At 52.3% G+C, this 22,884-nt stretch overlaps 1 protein-coding gene across 12 annotated transcripts in view; it reads left to right on the plus strand.

The window, feature by feature from the left end:
- FGFR2 (fibroblast growth factor receptor 2) overlaps positions 1-22,884 on the plus strand; it is a 94,194-nt gene that overhangs the window by 8,823 nt on the left and 62,487 nt on the right. For 6 of the 12 annotated variants that reach the window (XM_054690563.1, XM_054690562.1, XM_054690565.1 and 3 more), the window contains 2 exons: positions 16,326-16,592; positions 17,666-17,743. The exons of 3 other annotated variants lie outside the window; for them this stretch is intronic. In XM_054690563.1, the coding sequence (XP_054546538.1) occupies positions 16,326-16,592; positions 17,666-17,743 (345 nt within the window). Of the gene's footprint in view, positions 1-1,565; positions 7,776-16,325; positions 16,593-17,665; positions 17,744-22,884 lie in introns of those variants that run through there. 3 more of the 12 variants (XM_054690567.1, XM_054690568.1, XM_054690566.1) reach the window with 2 other exon arrangements.

Genomic DNA, 22,884 nt, shown 5'->3' on the forward strand with positions numbered 1-22,884 from the left:
GATGGCTGTGTTGAGTAAAGATTTAGGGATGGCTCTGCATTTCCAGCTTTCCTGGCATGGAAGCACCTAACCTCCCCTCCTGCGCAGTGTGGTTTCACTGGCTGGTCAGTGACCTTGTTGGAAGATGTCTGAACGGCAAGGCCGGAATGTTTGGCCTTCGCCGAGGGTTTCTGAACAGTGTTGCTTCAGCATCATTATCTCCCAAGCCCCAAAGAGCTGGAGTTTTTAAAGCCATGTACCATCTGGTTTATTTTTTTAAATTTTTTTATAAGATTTATTTATTAATGCATACAAGAGCTGGGGCACAGGCCAGTGGTGTGTGTGGGGGGGTGGTGGTGGCTAGAGGATTCACCAGAGACAGAGTGGGGAACAGAACAGGCAGATTGACTGAAATACACTGCTGAGGGGAGCAGCAGGCAAGACAGGAGAGGTCTGCTGCGCCATGTGGGTAGCTTCCTGGCCGTCCTGGAGATCTGGCTGGTGCTGCAGAGGCTGCAGATTGCTTCTTAGTGCGGTGATTAACCCCTTGCACCGCCAGGGAGGCCCCATCTGGTTTATTTTGTCTCCACAAACCGGCCACATCCTCCTGCTTGGACCTGGTGCTCTGGCCTTGGATTAGGGACTATCAGGAGAAGAACAGGACGCCCGCGTGGTTTCCAAGTCTGGTTGAATCAGCCTCTGGCCCAGGACCCCACTGTCAGGCAGGTCTTGGGCGTGGATGTCTCCTTGTGAAACTGACAAGGCCACACTTCCTGATTCAGCCACTCCCTTGCTCTGATCTGCTGTCACCCCCCTTTAGGATGTGACACAAGCTCCAACATGGTGGCTGTAGCCTTGGCACACGGTGGCCGTGCCGGCTCTCTCTGGCCTCTGTTTATATAACCCTAAGCTTTGCCCACTTGCATGTTTGTACCAGGAGATATTGAGCCGTCAGACAGACCTTGGAGAGCGTGTGGCAAGTAAAATAGGCACAATCTAGGTTTTGCGTAATTTTGGTTTGGGGCAACTCGCCTGCTGACTGAGTGCGGAGATGTTGGGTGTGAGCTGTTGTTCTTGATTCCACTTTGGAACCTGATATGTAATTACGCCTCGTTCTGGATTTTTGCCACTTCTGTGAATATTAATCTCCAGATTCTTTTGACTGTAGAGGCAGGGAGCTGACTGTGGGTACCTCTCCGGTAACCCCTCGTCCAGCTAAAGAGGGGGAAATGCCAAGTCACTTGGAATGAACATATAGAATTTCAGGCTATAGTGAGCATGTTTTATGAGGAGGTAAAAAGTAGCTTATAAGGAAAATACTGACTCAGGAATGAGGACAGGGATGTGTTTATTTGCATGATTGATAGAGCAGCGCTCCTTGGAAGAAAGAACTCAACCCTGAGTTCTGACATTAATAAAGCAAACTGTATAAATTGTGAGGATTATTTTCTAGCCCTGGTGTTACTTTCTATGACCTCCTTTTACACCACAGTTTACGGCTAAGTTTTTCCATACGTTTGAAAAATATCAAGACATCGAAGAAGCCAACTTTCTGTGGGGTAGGGGGTTGGGTGGGAAGGCGCTATAAAATGAATAGCCAGATCTTTGCAGTGGGTGCTCGGGTTTATGTTCTTTGAAACTTGTTAGTTGGCTGTTGCTCTTGCCTAAAAGGAATGTGGCTGCCTCCTTCCCTCCCTGCTAACCCTTCTAGATTTCCCTCAAAACCTTTCTGCTCTGGTAGGCGCACAAGTATCTGCCCTCAAAGTTAAAAATGCCACAAATTTTAAATCACTCAAACCTTAAACAACGACCATGAGAACTCCCTTTACAATTAAGCTAAATACTGCATCTGACACTTTTGTTCACGTCAATGGATAAAATTGTTTTGAATTGGTTTGCTTTCTAGAGACATAAACTCAGAGGGAACTTGGCCTTGGAGCTAGACAAGTCTGGCTTGGATCTCTCTAGATCTGCTCGTGCTGTGACCTTGGACAAGTTAGATGGCCTCTCTGTGCCTCCCTTTCTTTATCTTAAACGGGGCTGATAATATTTACCTGGGGTATCTACCCCGACTATGAAGATTCAATGCAAGTAGTGTAAACGCCCACTGCTCTTTCTGGCCCAGGCTGGGCATCCAATAAATGCTGCATCCTTCTCCTCCACCCACTTCCTTGTCAAAGTAAAGACCTGATAAAGGATTTAAATGTTCCTTTGAGACATTTACATTCATTGAAACAGAAAGGAGCTTAGGTTCTCGATGTGTCCAGCCCTTTTTATTATCTGGGGCTTTTGCAAGTCCCTGACTTGAGAAACGTGATCCTCCTGCTGCTTGGGGTCCAAATAGTTCAGGTTGATGGTTTTTTATTTTTTTCCCTGTTGAAAGAAGTCAGTTGTGGCTGTGCGGTCGCGGTGCACTGGGATGCTGCTTTCACAAGGCCAGGAAAGAGTTTTCTGTGGGGGGCTTCCGAAAGGGTCTGTCCCTAGGCCTGTGCAGTATGGTGGAAGGAATATTGTGGCCTTGGGGGCTGGTGCCCTGGGGAGGCGGGGTGTCCATAGCGAGCTTTGCTCTAGTCCTGGTCTACATAGGGAGCTCCATGATGTGTGAATGTGGTGCCTTCCTGGGTGCACAGGAGCGAGGCTCCCCATCTACAGGAAAGGGAACCCTGAGGGTTGTTAGGAGACCCCCAGTCCCAGTAGGACAGGGGAGGGGCTAAGCAATTGCTTGCATGTCACCCCCCCCCTCCCCGCATACTTGACAGGATGAGTCTGGGGCGGTCAGTGTGGATGGGGACATGCTCTTTAACCCATACCTGAGAGGGGTGCATGAGCGGGGTGCCTGGGACAATGCCCACTACCGTTTATTGTCTACCTGTTGTTAGCTCCTTGTAGGTACTCGGGCAGACATCACTTCCCATCCTAAGGATCCAGAGGACCCAGGAATCCCTTGTCCCGTTGGGTGGAATGGGATAAATAATCACTTCTTAGATAACAGAGACTCCAGGTGGTGAGATGATCCTGCCAGGGCCCCACAGCGAGTGAGTGTGGACCCCAGGCTTTGGGTGAATCTATTGGTGCATCAAAGATTTACCATGGATGCCTCCACTTTCCTGAGTCAGAAGGGTCTTTATGGAATACTGTGGGGCCTTCTTCTTTCCTGAACCTGCCATTTAGTTCAATTTGTAAGGACATTACTGGTTGATGGTGTTTGCCCCAACTCGTGCACACCTAGCCCCCTAAGGCTACATGAAGAAAAGTCACAGGCAGCTAAAAAGTTCCAATAGCGGCTACTTTATGATTTTTCTAGAATGGCTTCTGTGGGTATGTAGTTTATTGGTAAGAAGCTAACCTTCTCTGCTGCCCAGGAGCTGGGAAGGAAACCAAGTCCCAGTCAGTGACCAGGCTAAGCCATGTGACCTGAGCGCGGGACCAGAGGGGCTGGTCTGGTATTGGCCCCTTGGTTTATAAGCCCCCTCAGTGGCAGGCCATCTTTGAATGTGGTTTTCCTGGAACCTGCCCAGCATTAGCTTTTGGGTTGTCACTTTGACAGGATGTCAGACTCTTAGCATTTCTGGTTTGTGTAGACCCAAGTACCTTGAACTTCTGCACCGTGTGATCCAGTGGTCACGGGAATGACAGGCCCAAGCCCCCCAGCCCTTCTAAGTATCTTGGATGGTTTAAAAAAAAAAAAAGGAAAGGAAAGGAAAATTCAAGAATGAAAGGACAGAGGCAGCAGCTTCTGTTCTTCCTCTTGCGTGGCCAGGGAAGGGTGCCCCAAGAAAAGAGGCTGGAGAGTGGAGCCGTTATTATCATTAAAAACAATTTTTATACCCAGCCCACTCTTCTTCCCACCCTCCTTCGCCTGTGGTAACCTCATTTTGGCTTCCAGTGTCTAATGGATAATTTGTTTTGTTCATTCGCCTGCTTTGATTTCTTATATTGCACCTATAAAACCAGTCAGTGAATAATCAGCCAGCATTTGTCTTTATCTTTCTGATTTTGCTTTGCATCATCCCCTGTTCCTTCCATTTTGCTGTAACTGAGAAAATGTCACCTTTTTTTAAGGCTGGATAGTATTCCATTGTGCATATATATCACGCCTTATGTGGGTTCCATGCCTTAGCTGGTGGGCATAATGCTGCACTGGGGTGCATATAACCCCGCGAGGTAATGACTTCATGACGTGATCTTTGGATGGAGCCCTAGACTGATTGCTGGGCCAGGCTGTTGTTCTACTTGTAGTTTTCTGAGGAATGCAACAATTCACATCCCCATCAACAGTGTGTAAGCGTTGAGCTCCCTCCACAGCCTCTCCAACATCCTCTCCAACACTTGCTGTTAGCAGTCATTTTAATGTGAGCCATTCTCATTGGTGGGAGATGATATCTTATGGTGGTTTTGATTTGCATTTCCCTGTTAAGGCTATGAACATATGTCCATTGGCTATCTGTATTTCCTCGCTGCAAAACTGTCTATTCAGATCTGCCCACTTTTAAATCGGGTTGTTTTTCCCTTGCTAAATTGGAGGACTTCTTTATATACCTTGAATATTAACCCCTTCTCTGATGTGTGAATTGCAAATATCTTCTCCCATTCAGTGAGGTATCTTTTTAGTCTGCTGATATTTTCTTTCATTATGCAAAAGCTTTTTAACTGGCTCTAATCCCAATTGTTTATTTTTTGCTTTATTTACCTCCTCTTCGGGGTAGAGTCCCCAAAGACAGCTCAATGATTGATGTCATGGGACCCATCACCAGTGTGTCTGAAAGGGATTCGGCCATCCCCCAGGGGCCAGCATGCTGGAGTGACCCGAGCCAGGAAGGTGGGTGTGAGATGAGACTGGAGAAGTGGGTAGGAGGGCTGCTGGGTACCCTGTTAAGCTTTTGCTGGGTGCTTGCACTCAGCATCTTCCCCAGGCTGGGCCGCAAGGAATAGGGATCCATCTTGATTCTTCAGCAAATCAAGTGAATTGACTTGGTCAGTATCAAGATATGCTGGGTAGGTGGCTCTGAGCCCTGTTTGGCAGTTGTCAAGGACTTGTCAGTTGGTCGGGGGCAGCTCGGTCAGCCCCCAGCCCCTACTTGAGCTGGCCATGTCAGCCTGCTCTTTTGCCAGGCCAACAAGGAGGCAGGGAGGTGATTTGAGAACCAGGGTTGCTGGGTGGACCTGGGCTGAGTAGTGACACCCATTTTGTCCCCTTTTGGGGGCCTTGCCTGGGGACCCTGAGATGCAGCCAACGCTCCCTCTAGTCCCTGATGTGACAGGGATGCATAGTCTTGGTTTCAAAAAGGGATCAGGTAAGCTGTACCCGCTCTGTGCAAAGGTACATGGCAGCCTTGGGAAGGCGCACAGCCTTTCCAAGACCCAAGATCATGTGCTGGGGGTCTGGAAAGTGCCTTTGTTGACTTTTCAAGCTTCTTTTCCAGCAGCTTTTACCTCTGCAAATATGTTGCTTAGGGCAGGGGAGAAAGGTTAACCTCATGGCGCCTATCGTAATTTGGAATTTCCTGAATTAATGTGGCTTCAGGCCTCTGGCGCTGGATCCCCCAAAGGGGATCTTTTCTTTTCTCTGCAAATCACCAGAGAAAAGTGATCCACTGGCTTCCACTAGCCTTTCTGAGTCCTGCGGGGCAAAACCAGCTGGGAATGTGCCCGCCCACCTCCTGGGCACTCTGCCCCCTCCTGTTTTAGGCAATCCTCTCCAAGAGGTCATTCCATCCAGCTGCTTGCTAAAGACCCCTCGGGCTACGAATCTGTGCCTTGGTCTGAACGGGATTTTAGCCTGGCCAGGCCCGAACTTGCTGAGCCTGGGCTGCCAGATCAAACCCATTCAAATGAGGAGGGCCATCTGTTTCTCAGTATCCAGCTGCTGTCCCTTCATTTGCAAATGGTCGGGATGCTGCTGGGGCGTGGGGGTGGCCAGTCCGGGGACACATCTGCAGGCTCTGAACCTGTGTTGGAACTGGGGTCCTGCTGAGACAAGAAAGGCCGAGCCCTTTAAGTAAACTTGCTGAACAATCGCCCCCAAAAGGCCCCCAGTTGAAAAAGCAGGAGGCAGTCTTGCCCCCCTACCATGACTCTTAACCCCCCTACCACCTTTCCTTTTCCCTTTTCTTTGGTGGCTGGGGCCACTTTAAAAGTATTTGTGTGTTCAGAAGGATAATTGAGGGAGGGACCTGTTCCGCGGGCTTGGGGAAAATGTCAAGTAGGATTTGGACATAGATCTGACCTTTAAGGGACAAATGCACCATTTAGTGATTATTTATATCGGAGTCAGGAGGCCAGCTGCTCCCAGCAGCAGCTTCTAGGAGCTGTAGGTAACCCCATGTGCAGAGAAGTGGCGGTCCCCAAACACTTGCTTCTGGAAAGTAGTCAGACTGCTGGCTTTGGGGTGTGCTGTCTGCAGAGCAGGCCCGTTACCCACTCAGTGTGGCTGAGGTCCTCAAGCTTGTGAGCTGGGTTTGCCCCATGTCTGGGCCCCTTGCCGGAGGGTTTGGAGTCCGGGGTTGGTCCTGGACTGCTCAGGGCTTGTGCTAAGTCAGTCCTGAGCTCTTCTCAAGGAAGTGCTGTGGCGGGTTTGCCCCACATATAAATATCAGGTGTCTCAAATTTTTGGATGTCTAATAGATGGTATTGTAACAAGCCTCTTTCCTTGCTAAAATTCTCAAGCAGGTGTTGTACATGGGTGTTGATGATAACGACTCACAAGATTCTCGGATGTTTAATTCCATTTGGGAACATTCCAGAAATCTCCACTTAGGTAACTGACCTTTATATGATGTGACAGATTTGTTCATTTGAAAGAAAACCCAGTTTGTAACTCAGGGGAATGCAGATTGAGGCTCCCCTATAATTGGAAGAAACAAATTTTTAGTCACTTACCTGCAAGCTAAGCAGCCCATGGGCCAGGCAACCCCCGGCCCCAAGGCCCCAAAGCAAGGAGAGCTTGCTTTCACACATTCCCCCCGCCACTTAGAGTTCTCCCCCCAACATCCCTTCCCCCCCTTAGAGTTTACCAGGACTTTTCCAGACAGCTTCTGGCTTTGTCCTTGTGGTGACCTTGACCAGCAGCAGGCTGGTGGGAGATGCTCTGGCCCTGACAGCAGATGCTGGCTGGGGCCGTCCCTGGGAAGGGCCTGGCTCTTCCTCTGCAGAAGCGGGTCTCAGTTGCTTGTCCTTGGACTCAATCCAGTTTCTGACTTGTGACCCTGGGACCAGCAGCACCAGCTTTACCTGGAGACTTGGGGAATCCAGACCCTCAGTCTTGACCCCATGTCTGCTGACCAGAAACTTCAGGTCTGGGCCCTGTAGGGTAAGGAAAAAAATGTCAGGCTTTTCTGCCCTCCCGCCATCAGGATAGATGACGGATCCCTGCGGACCTGAATGCATGCCTGATGGCGGCTCCTGGAGCAGGGTGTGGGCCTAGGGAGATGGGATTCACCTGGGCTGAGACTGCGCTTTTAAGGGCGGCATCACGGGGACGCCAGCAGAAGCCGAGAAAGAAGCCAAGAACGAACGGAAGCCGAGAGAAGAAGAGAAGCAGAGAGAACACCAGAGAGCCCAGATAGAGTGAGGATTTGCTGGGGGCTGGGAGGCCTGCCAGCCTCCCGGCCCCCCAGCACCCCTGCCTGCCGTGTACCCGGTAAATCCCAATAAAAGCCTGCAAAGCCATTGAGGACTCCAGGACTCCTCCAGGACCCCGTCTGCTGGATCAGAAACCCTCTCAGTGGTCTTCCCGCCCCTACAGCCCCTAGAGGCTGTTTTCTAAATGTCCAAGTGTCTCTATGCGGAGAATCAAGGTGAGGCGCTAGCAAGGCCCCCGTGTCCCTAAGAATCCTTGGGGGCGGGGAGGCCGATCTGGCTGTGTGCGCCGCGTGGGGGGATAAAGCTGCTGCGGGTGGACACAGGCTGCCGTGGGCGTCTTGAGTTGTGAGCCTGGCTCCCTGGTTTAATGGGACTCAGAGGACCTTTCAGAGGAGATGCTGTTTGGCTGGGCTTTGAAGGCTGAAGAGGAACCTGCCAGGTGGGGCAGAGGGAGCAGGGCTGGGGTCCCTGGGGGTGGCAAGCCTAGGTGTGAGGGGGAGGGTGGAAGGGCTCTGGGGGTTTGCTCGGCAGGGTGTGGACAAGTCTGTGGGGTTTTTTTTAAAGTAGAAGTCAGGCTTGCTTTTCAGGTCGCTCTGGTGGCCCTTGGTGGGTACATGGGGCGGACCGTGGGTGACGGGTTAGGGGGTGTGGAGAGTGTGGAGGCCTGGAACGGACCCATGGGAGGGAATCCTTGCCCTGCTCTCTTTCCAGAGCTAGACCGGACAGGGAGGGGAGCGGGCACGGATGGGCTGAGAGCAGTGGAGAAGAGGGCCCTTAGGGCTGAGCTCGGTGCATGTTAGTGGGGACAGAGCGAGGCCAGCCGGGGGGAGGAGGTGGAAGGTCACTTGCTTGTTTTGGATTGGGCCTCCGTAGACATCCAGGTAATGTGTTCCCTCGGGCAGGGAGAAATATGAACCTGCAAGCAGAGGCTTGAGAGGCGTTGACATGGAGGGGGTGGGGAGGTGTGGAGCTGGAGGAGATCAGAATGTAGGGCGAGGACAGGAAGAGGAGCTGGGACTGCAGGCAGCGGGGAGGTGGCGCCCACGAGGGCAGGGCACCTTCACCACCCGTTCTGTCCTGAGAGCGCGCTCAGCAGTGCGTGCTCACACACCCACGTGCACACGCACAAGCGGAAGCCAGAGTGACACCGTGAATAAGTCACTAAATCAACTCCTAAACTCAGTGAGGGGCTCTGGAAAGGGAATAGAAGGTTCCCCTCCCTCCAGCATCCCCATCCTGCCACTTTAGAAGACCTGGTGAGGGGCCTTTTGCTTTCATGCAGCAGCAGAGGAACGTGGCTTCAGCTGGAGGCCTTCCTGGTGGTGGCTGCATCTTGAGTGCCTTCTCTGTACTGCTAAGTGTTCTTGCTGAGCTGTGCTTTCTGGGTGCTTCCCGTTTGTTATTCCTGATGTGTAGGTAAAGGAAAATGAGAACAGCTGGAGGGCTCACTCCCAGGGTCACCATCTGTGAGTGGCAGAGTTGGGACTCCGGTCTGTCTCTGACATCCCATCCCCCAGCCTGTTCTTGGCTCCTCTAAAGAGTCACCAGGAAGGAGACAGCAATGAGACGGGAGTCCCAACGCAGCGGTACCAGGAAGGGCTCAGCCATGGAAGTTGAGGGGAGAGGTGACTCATCAGGACTTGGAGGTGAAAACGGTTTTGGGGCAGAGGATTGGGTTTTCAGAAGTGGAGGTGACAGCGTTCATTTTACAGCTGACACCTGCAAGACCTCTTGTGATCTTAAAGACTGTATTGATAAAAGTCCAGCAAATCCCTCCCATTGCTGCCCCCGCTTTTGAGGGCCCCCAGTGCCCTCCCTGCTTGCGGAGCTGAGGGAGTGGTTGGGCCAGGGGGTGTGGGCCCTGAGGCCAGCTCTTGGGGGGTATGGTCTCCCTGGAACAGAGCATCCTGGGCGGCCCTGGAGATCTGGAGATGCGCCTGCTTCCTCCACCATGTCCAGCACACCTGTTTCTAGCAGACAGGAGGCTGGGGGCCTGGGGGGAACAGGTGGCCGAGCACAAGGACACCTCCTGTGTACCCAACAGGGGTGGGGGAGGGGGGCAGGCCGCTTTGACATAACTCGTGCCAGTTTCAGCATCCTGCGCACTAGATAATCTCCCTCAAGGCCTGCCTCGTTGGGCCATGCCTTTTGAACAAGGGGTTCCATTTTGAAGTTCTTGCTCATGCAGAGCTGCCAACATCTAGGGCCTCTGTGCAGATGGCACTGGTTCAGCACCTGATCTTGGCCTCCGGTGGGACCATGTCCTCGAGAATATGACACAGGCCCTTGTGACCAGGGATAAAACCTTCCCTGTATGCCCCCCTCTGCCTTCTAGAGAACGTTGTAATTAACAGCCTGAAACATCAGGTCCAAGGGAAGGGGGTGGGGGGTGCTGACAACAGGGGGAGTGAATCGTTCCACTTTGGGTCCAAGTATCAGGGGATAATGGTGACTCACTCTTAAATGAGGGCCTTCTTAGGCCCTTGACTATTTTTACATTTTTATTTTCTCGTGGCCCACAACCTAATTTCTCTCATGTTTCTCAAAGACAGCCCTAAATTATAGGAGGGGTGTGCCTGTGTGGATCATGTTTAATGGTTACCATATTGGAAACCGGAGCCATTATCCCATCTGATCGTGAGGAATGTGAGCCCGTCTAGAGTTGCTGGAACAGTCGAGCTACTGTGGCAGAGGTAGCTCACGGCCCCCGTGATGCCGATGGGCGCGCTGGCTGCCCGATGGGTGTCTACAGGGCAGCCTGACCACCGGCCGGGAGGAGAGCACTGCGGCCTGTCAGCCTGTTTACTTATCGGCCTCCCATTGCCCTGACTTCCTTTGTCCCCCATTTTCACGTTGGCAGTGCTTCTCCAGACAGCGCGCTTTCATCTTTATGTTCTGCGGAGTATTTGTCTCCCTCTCCCCACCCCTTCAAGAACAAGTAGTACCTCTGCCTTATAAGGCCTGCGTTTGATATCAGGAGTTTTGCCTCCTGCAAGTCTGCTCTTGTAAAGGGAGGCCCTGAGGATGTGGCGCTCAGCAGCCTGCTCCACGGCCGCCTCCTCTGTCCAGTCTGCAGAGCCTCGTGGGGGCCCTCGTGGGGACTCACAGTGGGGACTTGGTACTTCTGTCTTTCCAGTGGCGAGTTTCGGTGCCAAGATGACAAATGTGTCACGGCAACTGGGAGCCCTGCTTGCCCAAAGCCCCTGTGCTGTGAGGAAGGAAACCTCCCGGGGCACCAACACACTGATGCGCCAGGTGTCTGTCTGTCTGTCCAGATTCCCTCAATTCAAGCTTGTAAAAAAAATCCTTGAGGAGCCGTGTATGGGGGGGGGTGTGTGTGTGGATTGCCTGGATTTCCTTCCCAGGGCCAGAAACTGGGGCATCAGCCAGGTAGAACTTGTAAGCAGGACCCTGGGGGGCTGGTCAGGCTGACCTGGACACCAGGCCCAGTGCCACGGCCCGGCCAGTGCCATGGACTGTGGTGCAGCAGCCACGTGCAGCTTCATTCTGTGTTTCTTCCGTCAAGACGTTGGCAGCCGCATCTGGTGACAGTTTTCCCTCTTGCCAAGGTGGTGGAATATCCGGGAGGTTCCCGGGAAGGCAGACTCTTGCCTCTTGCCCCAAGTGCTCCTGCTGGAGTTCCCGTGGGAGCTGGCTTGGCCCCAGCCCACTCCCTGTGCCCCACCCCTGCACCCCCCGCCTTGCCCCCCATGCCCCAAACCCTTGTACCCTGTGCCCTGCCCCCTACACCCCATGTCCCAACCCCCTGCCTCTTGCACCCCAAGCTCCCCACCCTGCCTCCCCTGCCCCACCCCCGCGTCCCACGCCCCATGAGGGCGGTGCCTCCACCACCTGCAGCCGGGGCCTCCACTTTTCTCTCCTTTCCTCCTCCCTGCCCTCCCCTCCTCCCCCCTGAGCAACCTGTTTCTGGGTGTCTCTCCTTCCCCTTCTGGGAGGACTGTGTTTAGGGCTCGGATATCCCTGACTCTCTGAGACGCGGGGTGACCCTGCTGCATCCCGGCAGCCAGGGTTCCTGGTTCTTAGCTGGGATAATCTTGGGCATTTGGAAGGACACCCCAGAAGAGGCTGCACTGGTGAACGGGCTTATCTGCTGCTCGCTCCTTCCTTAGCTGTTTAAATCTGTCCCCCGCGCTCCAGGAGCCGAGTGCGGAGCAAGACGCGGGCTTCCCATCTGCTCTCTGTTTGCATTCAGGCGCCATGTCCAACCCCACACGGGGTTTTATAGGCAAACATCATAAACTGTGACAGCCTGAAGTGCTGCTGTCGCGGCTGGCGGCGGCTACCTGGAAGGCTGGTGTGCAGCGCCCGCTCCCTGGCGTCCTCCGGAGACGTCGAGCCGGACTCGGCTCCCGTGTGCAGAGGGTCCCGCGGCAGGCGCCTCTGACCAGGCAGGATCTCGCCCTCCCAGGGCCGCGATCACCCCCGGCCAAGCTCTCTTCCCTGTGTTTGTTTCCCGGGAGGTGAACACGTGTAGGTGCAGCTGACTTCAGTGTGAACTCACCCAGAGCTGGTGACCTCTCCCCTGGTCTGCTGAGGGGCTTGGAGGAGAGTCAGCGAGCCCCTGCCTCAGCTTCCTCCTCTGCCCGCTTCTAGATTCCTGTCCGCCCCTTAGGAATCCAACAGAGTGTGTCTGTGCTGCAGCTTTCTCCCTTCTAGCGTTTCCACTGATGCCAGGGAGCGTACATGGAAATATAGTTTGTCTGTGGCAGTCTCTGCAAGAGGACTTGGTGTGGAGCTAAGCAGCTTCTGGAATCTCCTCCTCCTTGTGCTTTTGCAAGAAGGGATGAGTCTTTTTGCAAGAAGGAAGGAGGCCCAGCTCAAGGTGGGCTGCCCAGGTGCTGACCACGCAGATGGCTGCTGGTTTGTTTGCCGCCCTCGTCTGATTAGCTATGTGCCCATGGTTCCCTTCTTGGTATCAGAGGAGCCACTGTATTGAGAAGTTACATGGCGACATGCAGCTGGCCCTTAAGTGCTTCAATGTTCTGGGGAGAAAGTTCAAGTTGTTGCAACGCAACTCAGAAGCCTGGCTGTTCCCGTGCAGCCCTGGCGAGTGGAAGCAGGCAGAGCCCGCCCAGAAAGTAAACCCTTGGTGCTGTTGGTTTAGCAATTTTAGGGAACACTGACAAAGATTGTCCAACACCTGTGCGTGTCGGTTCCAGCTTTCTCCCTCAAATTTCAATGCATATTGTGAAAGAAGTTTGGAAACATTTGTCTTTGGAAGCCTCTGGAACCTTCCCCCTCATTGTGTTTAGGTGAGATGGGCTGAAGGGCGGGTTGGGTGTCCTTCCAGCCCCACCCCCTGGATTGGACAGAAGAGGGACATGAACTAGGGATGTGGCTTCTTACTGAGGACAAGGCCGTGTCCCCTGCTGCGTGCACCCCCACCCCCTCCCATATGAAAAGGCTAGTGAGAGCATGCTAGGGCACCAGCAAGGATCCATGCAGGGAATGCTAGCATGCCACAAAAGGGATTGTTTGACTTTCCTGAGGAGCCCATTGCTGCATTGGCAGGTCAACAGTCCTGTGTTCGGAGCAGCTTGCAGCCAGGGCGCCGCTAGTGTCCAGGCTACGGCAGCGCAGCAGCACAGATGTCAGGGAGCCGGCAGTTTGTCCCTCCCTGCAGATGGGTATGGGGCAATACCTCTGTGCAGTGGACACAGCACTGCGGAGCATGTTTGTGGGGGCACGAGCCTTGAAGTCACCCCAAGGATTCAATTTAAGCACAGAAGAGAAAACAAACATCTGATGGCTTCCTGGGGAGGTGTCAGGGACAGAGCCACCTCGCTTGGCCAGATGTTTGGGTTCCAGGCTGAGCGCCCGTGTTCTTGCTCCTGGGTCTGACATGTCCCTTGCTGAACCCCCAAACTGGATCCATTGGGTGGCTCAGAGGGGATTGGTGTGGCTCCTGCCCCACAGGCCTCTCTCTGCCCCTCTGCCATCTACATCCGGTAGGTGTTAAAGGTGCATCTTGGGTGATGTCGGCCCAGCATTTCAGGCACCCCCCCAGCTTCAGCAACAATTTATCACCTGTTTCAGGTGAAGGAAAGGATTCTCAGTGAAAATGGCATCCTTTAAAAATGGATCACTATCACTTGATCTTTGCTGGGAGAGCGCTTGCCATCCTGGAATGTTCTCCTGCTTCCATGAAATAGGGACGTAGCTTCTTATTGAGCACAGGGACAGAGCAGGTTGGCTGCGGGGGACCCTGTGCCTCCTTTGGGGTGGGGGGTATGGCCGCACGAGTGCTGAACGTCCCTGCTGAGTGATCTCTTGAAGACTGATTCCAGCTCAAAGGACAACGAACCCCATGACTTCTCGGTGACGTGCTGACATGCGGGGTGCTCATAATAAATATTGATTATTGTATGATCCAGGCAAGTCCTGGGCAACTTCATTCTAGCATGTGGGTGCTGTTTGAATACTTAACTGTTGGACACAGGGCGCCCAGATGACACCTGAACCTTGCCTTAGCCCTCCCCAAAGGGGTGGTCAGAGGGCCTGTGGGACCCCAGCAGGGCTGACATATAAACCTGTGACTCTTGGTGCTGGAAGTAGACTATGGTCTGAGGTTTGGGCCCAACCTGAACGCCTCCTTACCCCCTCCCTCTCTTTCCTTTATTTCTCTTGCTCTGACTTTTCTGCCCAGCATCCAGAGTTCAGAGTATTTCTATTAGTCATTCGGTTCAGCTGCATTAGGACTTACCCATACATTCTCAGTACTGATGTTCAGATCTCGCTCTCCATGGCACGTCTCTGACCGTCCTATAACAACAGGGCTTGGCAGACTTTCTGGAAAGGGCAGACTAAATATTTGATGGCATAGGGTCTTTGTTGCAGCTACTCAGCTCTGCTATCATCACCCCAGACAATACCTGTGGGAACCGGCCTGGTCCTGTGCCAGCAAAGCTCTGTTTACAAAACCAGGATGGCTGGCTTTGGCCCTGGGGCCAGATTCGCAGACTCCTGCCCTAGAAATTCTTGTCTGCCATCTCCTCTCCCTGCCACTATCTCCCTGTTCCCTCTTCCTGACCCTAGGACCACGCACATATTTATGTTTCTCATAGATTTTGCATATTTGATCAGTTACCTCCAAGGTAACTAAAATCCTGCAAGTGCAGGGACTTTCTTTGTCCCTGTGCTGCTCAAGCACCTGGAATAAAGTCTGGCCCACAGGAGGGGTCCAGTCAGTCATTCTTGAAGGAGAAAAAACATTCGAGATGTAACCGGCCTGGCCGCTGGGACTGCTGCCCTGGTCCTGGTCCACCCGTCCTTGCTCACTTTGCTTCTGTTTTCCCCTTTTGTTCGTCACTCTGTCCGCGTGTCCACCTTGGGGGTGCCGGCTGGGGGGAGCCCTGGCTCCTGTGGTGGCCACGGGCAGTGAGGAGGAGGAGCTCTGGACCAGATGCGTGTGGTCCTCCCTGATCCTTCAACGGTGGGGTTGAAACACGGAGCCGCTTCATTTCGGTGTTTTGTGGAGGTTTGCACAGACCACACGCAAAAGGGCAAACAATTGCCTCGTGGAGCTGCCCCGTCTGGAGCCGTACCAGAGCCGGCGGCTTTGTGTACTGTGGGCCTGGGACTCCGGTACCACTCACGGTTCCCTGTGAGGCAGGCACGCCCACGTGTGGGCCCTTGGGGGTCCCAGCCTGTGGCTCCGGCTGGTGTGCGGAGACGTCCTGTGGGCTGGATCCTGCCTGTGTAGTGGGGAACTGTGATCATGCTCAACGTGGGCCAGTTTCCTTACTGAGGGTAAGGGAGGGGACACACATAGAGCCATGGGATCTCAGCCCTCTTGCTGGGACCTCGGGGTCTCCTTGGGACACAGGACAAATCCATCAGAAATGTGTGGCATGGCGGACGGACGAGGAGGGAGATCCGCTACACGGCGGGCCAGGTGACTGACTCCTGGCCGGCTGCCACAGGGAGGGGGCTGCTCCGTAAGGGGCCTGAGGATGAATTGGCTTAACAGGATGGAAGAGGTGGCCTAAAGGGGCCAGAACCCAGGTTGTGTGGCACAGCAAGGGGCGGGGGGAGCAGAGTGGGGTCCACCTGGCCTTTCCTGGGTCCTGTGTGATGTGCCGGCGGTTTGGGTTGAAGACCCTTTTCAGCACAGTGGGCACCACCTCTGGTTGTCTGCCTCACTTTACTCTTCGTTTTGGGTGGTTAGGCCGCCAAGGTTTCTATTAGTTTAAGAAAAACAGCATTTTCTAAGTCATCCAGTGCACAATTCAGTTTCCAGAGCAGCAAAGGCAGAACCAGAAGCCTCTGTGGCTGCTCTGGTCCCGAGTTGGAGATGCGTCATTTTTGCAAGCTCGGCTTTGTGACAACAATGTCTTGCACAGATAAACAGGTGTGCGTGCACGTATATGCATGTACACATATACGTCCTTACACATAAACCCCCACGGTATCACAGTTTCCTGGTGTCAGCGGTTGCAGGCCGGCTTTGGGTTGGCAATGGACTTCACAGTTCTCGGGTACAATCTCCTTTCACGCTGGGTTTGTGGGCTGTGGAGACTGGGTGGGGCAGCTCTCGCTGGGTGCTTCCTCCAGTGGGTGCTTCCATGCTCATCTGCTCTGCACCTGCGGCCTCTCCTGGGTTGTGGGGAGAGGTGCCGCCTGCTGGGGCCATTTCAAAACAAGAACTGCCTCTGCTGGGAAGCTGGGGCCTCCACTGACGTTTGTTGGGCCTTCTCTCCCTTCCTCTTTCCCATCTCCATCTTCTCTCTCCCACCTTTCTGCAGAGCCACCAAGCAAATACCAAATCTCCCAACCAGAAGCATACGTGGCCGCCCCGGGGGAGTCGCTAGAGTTGCGCTGCCTTTTGAGAGATGCCACCCCGATCAGTTGGACTAAAGATGGGGTGCACTTGGGGCCCAACAATAGGACAGTGCTTATTGGGGAATACTTGCAGATAAAAGGTGCCACGCCTAGAGACTCCGGCCTCTATGCTTGCACTGCCGCTAGGACTCTAGACAGCGAGACTGTCTACTTCACGGTGAATGTCACAGGTGAGTCAGCCTGCACCCTCTGCTTTCTCCCTAGATGTTTTCTGGGTAAAATTTGATTGGATGAGGGAAGTCCTAGTGGGATCTGCTGATGGGCTGCCACACACACAGCATCCCAGGTGGTCATTGACCAGTTTTTGAAGTTCTTGTGCAGGATCCGGGTACTAGAGAGGACTGTCCTGCATGAGGACGTTTGGCATATTCCATGACAGCGCACTTTTTCTTTTTTGTAAAGATTTATTTATTTATGCATACAAGAACTGGGGTGTAGGCCAGAGATGCTGGGGTGGGGGTATGTGAGAGGATTCACCAGAGACAGAGTGGGGAGCAGAACAGGCAGACTGATGAAATACACTGCTGAGGGGAGCAGCGGGGGAGACAGGAGAGGTCTGCTGCGCCATGTGGGTCAGCATCCTGGCTGGGGATCCAACTGCAGTGGTGATACCACTGAGAATTAACCCCTCGGCTACCAGGGAGGCCCAACAGTGCACTTTGATAGAAGCGGAAACGCTTGGTTTTCCTTCTGGCACTTTGCATGCTGAAGATTTCTGATGCCTTTTTATTACAATTCTCTGCTTGGTTTTTCTTCTACACAGTATGCGGCGGGGAGGCACTGCACAGGCCCTTAGGGACCCATCTTAAAGTTTTCCTTTCAGAATGTTAGTAAACGGGCTGCCAACCACACAGGGGCAAATTTTTGCCAGGGCCTAATTCCTTCCTTGACGGGGGACCCGAGTGCCGAGAGGTGGTGTTGGGAAGAATCTTTGGCTCTACACACTCAGTAAATCTGCTTGGCCCTTGACTACCATCAGAGGTTGACATCCAGCTTCAGTCTCTCCAATTTTATAGCATGTTTAAATCATATGAAAGCAGAAGACCTTGAGAATTATAACAGCTCAACTGTCCTCATGGAGAGAAAGTCGAAGCCATTAAAATCATCTTAACTAAACATGGTCGCAGATGTGTGGGGTGGGCTGCAGGTGGTTGAACCCCTTCTCCGGAAGGACTGAGCTCTAGAAGATTGTGTGCAACCTTCCGCCTTGCACAAACACATGGGTGTGTTCTTTTGAATACAGATGCCATCTCGTCCGGAGATGATGAGGATGACAGTGATGGCTCCGAGGATTTTGTCAGTGAGAACAGTAACAACAAGAGTAAGTACGGCCGCCTCCGAGGCCCGGAGCAGCAGAGCCCGGCACCTGCTCCACTGTCTTCCTGGCCACTCCTTGGGAACCCATGTCCTGTGTCCTCGCTCTCTCCCCTGACTTTCGATCTGAGAATAAACCAGTGTCCCTGTACACCTGTTTCTTCTGTTTGTCTTTTCTTCTCGTGTCAGTGGCTACTTTCGTGACTTTTTCCTTGCTTTCCTTCCTTTGGTTGTTTCCACTACTGGGGGCCGTGGATCTCATTGCTGTCGAGGCCCTGCACCTGCCTGGTGGTTCTCAATGGGGTGATTCTCCTGCTCCCCCGGGGGCACGGGGCGATGTTTGGTTGTCTCTGCAGGGGGTGTAGGGGGCTGGTGGCATCTAGTGGGTCGAGACCAGGGATGCTGCTAATGAGCATGCCACCTGTGAGGACAGCCCCACAGCAAAGCCCCAAAGGCCAGCGGAGCTGAGGTTGACAAACCAGTCTTTTGAAGCATCACTGAGTGGGCCTAAAGGGAGGAAGGATGCACTGCTGTGTGGACAGCCACAGAATGGGGCCGGTGAGGTGGTGAGGGCTGTTTGCCTTTTTTTTTTTTAGAGATTTATTTATTTATTTATTTATTTATTTAGGCATATCAAGAACTGGGGTACAGGCCAGAGGTGCTGGGTGGGGAGGGGAGTGAGAGGAGTCACCAGAGACAGAGTGGGGAGCAGAACAGGCAGATGCACTGAAATACACTGCTGAGGGGAGCAGCGGGGAGACAGAGAGGTCTGCTGTGCCGTGTGGGTCAGCTCCCTGGCCAGGGATGCTGCAGTGACAGCTGATAGCTTGATAGTGCTGAGACTTAACCCCTTGAACCACCAGGGAAGTCCCCGTTTGCTTTTTTTAAAGGTAGTGAACTCCGAGCGCCCCCGTATAGGAGGCCTTCTCTTGCTGAGTACAAACTTGGCCTTAGGAGCTGGGAAAGCTGGGATCGAATCCTGCTCTACCATTTCTGGGTGGGGTGACCTGGGGCAAGTCATTTAACTGCCTCAGTTTCTTCAGCTGCAAAAGGTGGATGATGACAATAGCCGATGGGGTTTTAGGATTAGATGAGCTAGCACTTCACTGTTCAAGAAAGGAGATGTAATAAGCGTGAGTAGTTTTTTCTCATAACATAGCTGGAAGGTTCCCAAAGCCATTTTACATTGGTCACTGGCGTTCTTTGCTTAGGTGTTCTGTTCTACATTTTCATAATGGGATTTTAGTTGGCTTAATGGATTTAAACAAAGGCTAAATAATAATTATAAAATAGGCCCAGGGCTTTTTCGAGGACAAAGAGAAAATTGATGTTAGGCACTGGGGATAATATATTGCTAAAGTGGGGAGTTGGATTCGTCCCCGAGTCTCCTAGCAGCTTGGGCAAAAAGGGAAATACTTGGGTTTGTATAGTTTTCACTTTTTGGCAAGAGAAAGCTTGAGGCCTGGACCACTTGCATCACCATCACCTGAGAGATGAAAATTCTCAGTCCCCGTCCCAGACTTGCAAATTAGAAGCATATGGCATTGGAGGACACACTGGCCAAGGGATTCACATGGAGATCAAGAGTTGACTGTTAAACAACTTGGACAAGCGTTTACTGTTAAAGATGATGTTCATGAAGCAGTGTGTAATAGGCCAAGTGTGTGTGATTTGTACGAGCCTTCTAATGAGGTTGTTACTATTACTGAATAGCAGATCCCTGGTGCACCGGACGACATCCCTCCCTTCTCGCTGCTTCTTTGGCTCCAGCAGGAAAGCCATTACTGGTCCTCGAAGAGTCCTTGAAGGCCTCTGGGCAGGCCCTGTGCCGACTGCTGGCTCAGTCCATTCCCCCACCATCCCATAAGGTGGAGAGACTAGTTATTTCTTTTTTATCGTAAAGATTTATTTATGTATGCATACAGCAACTGGGGTGTAGGCCAGAGATTGGAAATCTGTGATTGGAAATCTGTGATTCTGTCAGTGAGCAAAAGGCTGACCTGCAGTCCGGGCTTAGGCTAGTAACGTGTTGAATCACAGCTTCCCTCTGCCAATTCCCAGGGTGATAATGGGGGTTGAGAGAGATGCCGGTACCGTTCACAACAGTAAGTGAAACCCACCCGTGGCTGCTATTGCTGTTGACTGGACATCGAATTCTGACAGCACGGCTCAGGGTGGTGTTGGCATGCGTGGGAATGGGGTTGACCTGGGGGTCAGCCCTCCGCCTGATACCGTGGTACCATCAATACATGGGAGGGGATCAAACGTAACAGCCACACAGGTTATGTGACAAGTAGGCTGAGTGAGTGGAGGCTCTTTGATGATTCACAAGACTTCCTTGCCCCAGACCTGCAGGTTTTCCTCCTGAACTCTAGTCCCGACCGCCTAGCACCCGCGGGGAAAGAAGGGTCCGGTAGTGGACGCGCCGTCGGCATAGGCAGCTCTCGGCGTGCTGGCCATGCCTTCACCTTGCAACCGGCGTTCTTTGTAATGAGCTCTCGAATGACACCAGCTCTGCCCCTGAGTTGGGTGCCTGCAGTGATTAAGGCCTGGTGTTAGCTGTACCAGAGAGATACTGCTTTCGGGCACCGCCTCTGTTTGGTGCCTGTGAAACATGAGACCCGATTTAAAGTGATAGCCGCTCTTCGCTGGCTGCTTGGCCCCGCCATCTGTTGGTGTGATTAGGTGGGTCTCATTCACAGGTGCAGCCTGGGGCAGCTGAGATTAAGCAGCTGTGGCCATGTGGGCAGAGGGATGCCATGGCCGAGGAATTGGCAAGGTGGGGCCGGGGATCTCGCCATTAAAACAATTTTTTGCCACCTCAGGTGTCAAATGCCTGACCTGATGAATAGGGAAACTTGTAGAAGCATCAAATTCTTTGCATTTTCAGCCACCTGGAAAACACTGATGTGTCCAAATGGATTCCTTCAGTGCCTTCTGATCCTCCAGAAATACCTCGGGGTTATGTTTGAAAGTTCACCTTTAGTGAAATTAACAGGCGATGGTCCAGGGACCCGGTGCTGAAGGAGGCATTTCTGAGAAGGTGGTTGCTCTGTTTTGGGTTGGAAGCTGCTCGTCTGTGTCTTCTGGCCTGAACAATATATTGCAGGTCATTCCCTCTGCTGCTTTGCAAGATTATCGTTGATCCACTTTGGTGGTTAACTCTAAGAAGGTGAGCTTGTCTGCTGGGGAGGATTCTTCTCAGATTCTCTGCAGACCACACAAAGCTCGGTGGCCAGATCCAAGGGCAGAAAGAGCAATTCAAAGGTGAAGGCAGGGCTGTTCAAATTTGCACGTGGAGCTGGTATCCTCTCACAGCAAGGTCTGATTGGACTTGGATGGGAATGTTCTGCCATGTTCAGGCTGGTTTTCATACCTCTTCAGACCGGACCCAGCTCAAAAGTGGGCCCCCTTCGAGGGTTCCCTGGCTTGTGCAGCAAACGGAGTGAGTGGCTGGGTTGTGCGTCCTCACCTGCTCCTGTCCTATCAAGGGCAGTTTGGAGCATCTCACCCCCCTATTCTGCTCTGCGGGGCAGAACGTGCCTGGGTGGTGAACGCCGTGTTTTGTGCAGTTTTGGTCCTTTTGCGTGTCATTGTGGGCTTGATTCAAAGCAGATCAACGTGGCCTGTCCCTGAAGAGAATAAACCTGTGTTTCCCAAAGACTTTCCCTGGGAACCCCAGTCTGAATAGTTGTCTGCCAAAACTGAGCTGTATGTTGAAATGAATTTAGAAAATAACCTCATCCTGTCACCCTTTCTCAGAGACCTATAGTGTGTACGAGCCTCATGCAACTCTGAGAAGTTCTTTACTGAAACATCTGTTTAATTTTGGCCTTTCCCAGGGTTTTCCAAACTTATTGACCATAAGACCCTTTTTAAAACACAGCATCTATTAACATCCTGTTGCATCTGCTTTGAAAATCCCTGTAATGGGCTGATTTGATTGCGTGCACTTTTCCCAGCCTTTCAAGTCCAGCTCCTCTATCGCAGATGTCAAGGGCATTCTCCGGTCATATTTTAGCAGCTGACTAGCTTTGATGACCTCACACCTTACCAGTGCTAGACCTTTCCCTGAGTGGAACAATCCTGTGATGTCATCACGAGCTGGCTGCCAGGAAATAATGCTGCTACAGATGCCCTTTAGTGAAACAGACTTTCTCCGGGCAGAAAGTTACGATTTCAAATGCTAGTTTTTTGAAATGCATCCAGGCTGAGGATTTTGAAAGTTTCAGGATTTATTCTCTAGCCTAGGGAAAGCATGACTTAACTAGTCCTGGCCGTCCTGAGGTCCTAAATAACTTAATGGGTTACCTGGCAGGCGGTAACTACACTTGGATGGTTCTTTGTGACCGTGATTTGTGATACCTTCAGCCTGCGTTGAAGTGATGAATGTTTCTGAAGAGCTTGACACTTAGTGCTTGGGAAGATCATGATTGACAACAGCTCAGGTTTGGCCGCTGGACTAGAGGGAACTGTTAGTGAGACAGCCGGCTCAAGATTCTTGCTGCTGGAGCAGCTCTTTCTACTGAGAGAAGAGACCAGGTAATTTTCTCTTTGGGTTTCATTCCTGTCGAGACCTGCACGTGCCCATACTCTGTGTCAGTGAGGAAGGCAATGTTTTTTTCTTTTCTTGGAACTAGGGAAAATGAAGGTACTTGGCCTGATCTCAAATTCCTTCCATTGATCAGCCTGCTGATAATCGCTTGCTGTCCCTTTTGCCCTAATTGGATTTTTTTCTTGGTAGAGATTATATCTAAGCTGGTGAGTGCTACTTGCTTAGTTAAGGTGAAGTTTTCAGGAATTAAAAAAAAAAAAAAATTAAAAGGACAGTGCCTAGGCCCTCTTAGTATTTTGAAATCTCTTTGTAATGAAAACTCACTGTGAATTGGTTTCAGTAGTTCACCCAAAGGCTGGCGCTGGTGGCTCACCAGAGGGCCTAGTGACTGTCTCTTCTTTCTCCAGCCTCCCACCCGATAAAGAGCATCACCAATTTCTGGAGGATTCTCCTTTGGAGGCAGAGTCTGGAGAACCCCCCCGGGACAGCTGGTTTCCCCTTGTGCTCAGGCATTCCACATAGGGGTAACTTGCCTGATGGTTTTACTGTATTTCTTACACATGCCTCCTTGGCCTGCAAGTTGTACTTACCAT

The sequence above is a fragment of the Talpa occidentalis genome, unplaced genomic scaffold, assembly GCF_014898055.3.
Source record: "Talpa occidentalis isolate TD23 unplaced genomic scaffold, MPIMG_talOcc4v2.1 talOcc4.8, whole genome shotgun sequence".
NCBI lineage: Eukaryota > Metazoa > Chordata > Mammalia > Eulipotyphla > Talpidae > Talpa > Talpa occidentalis.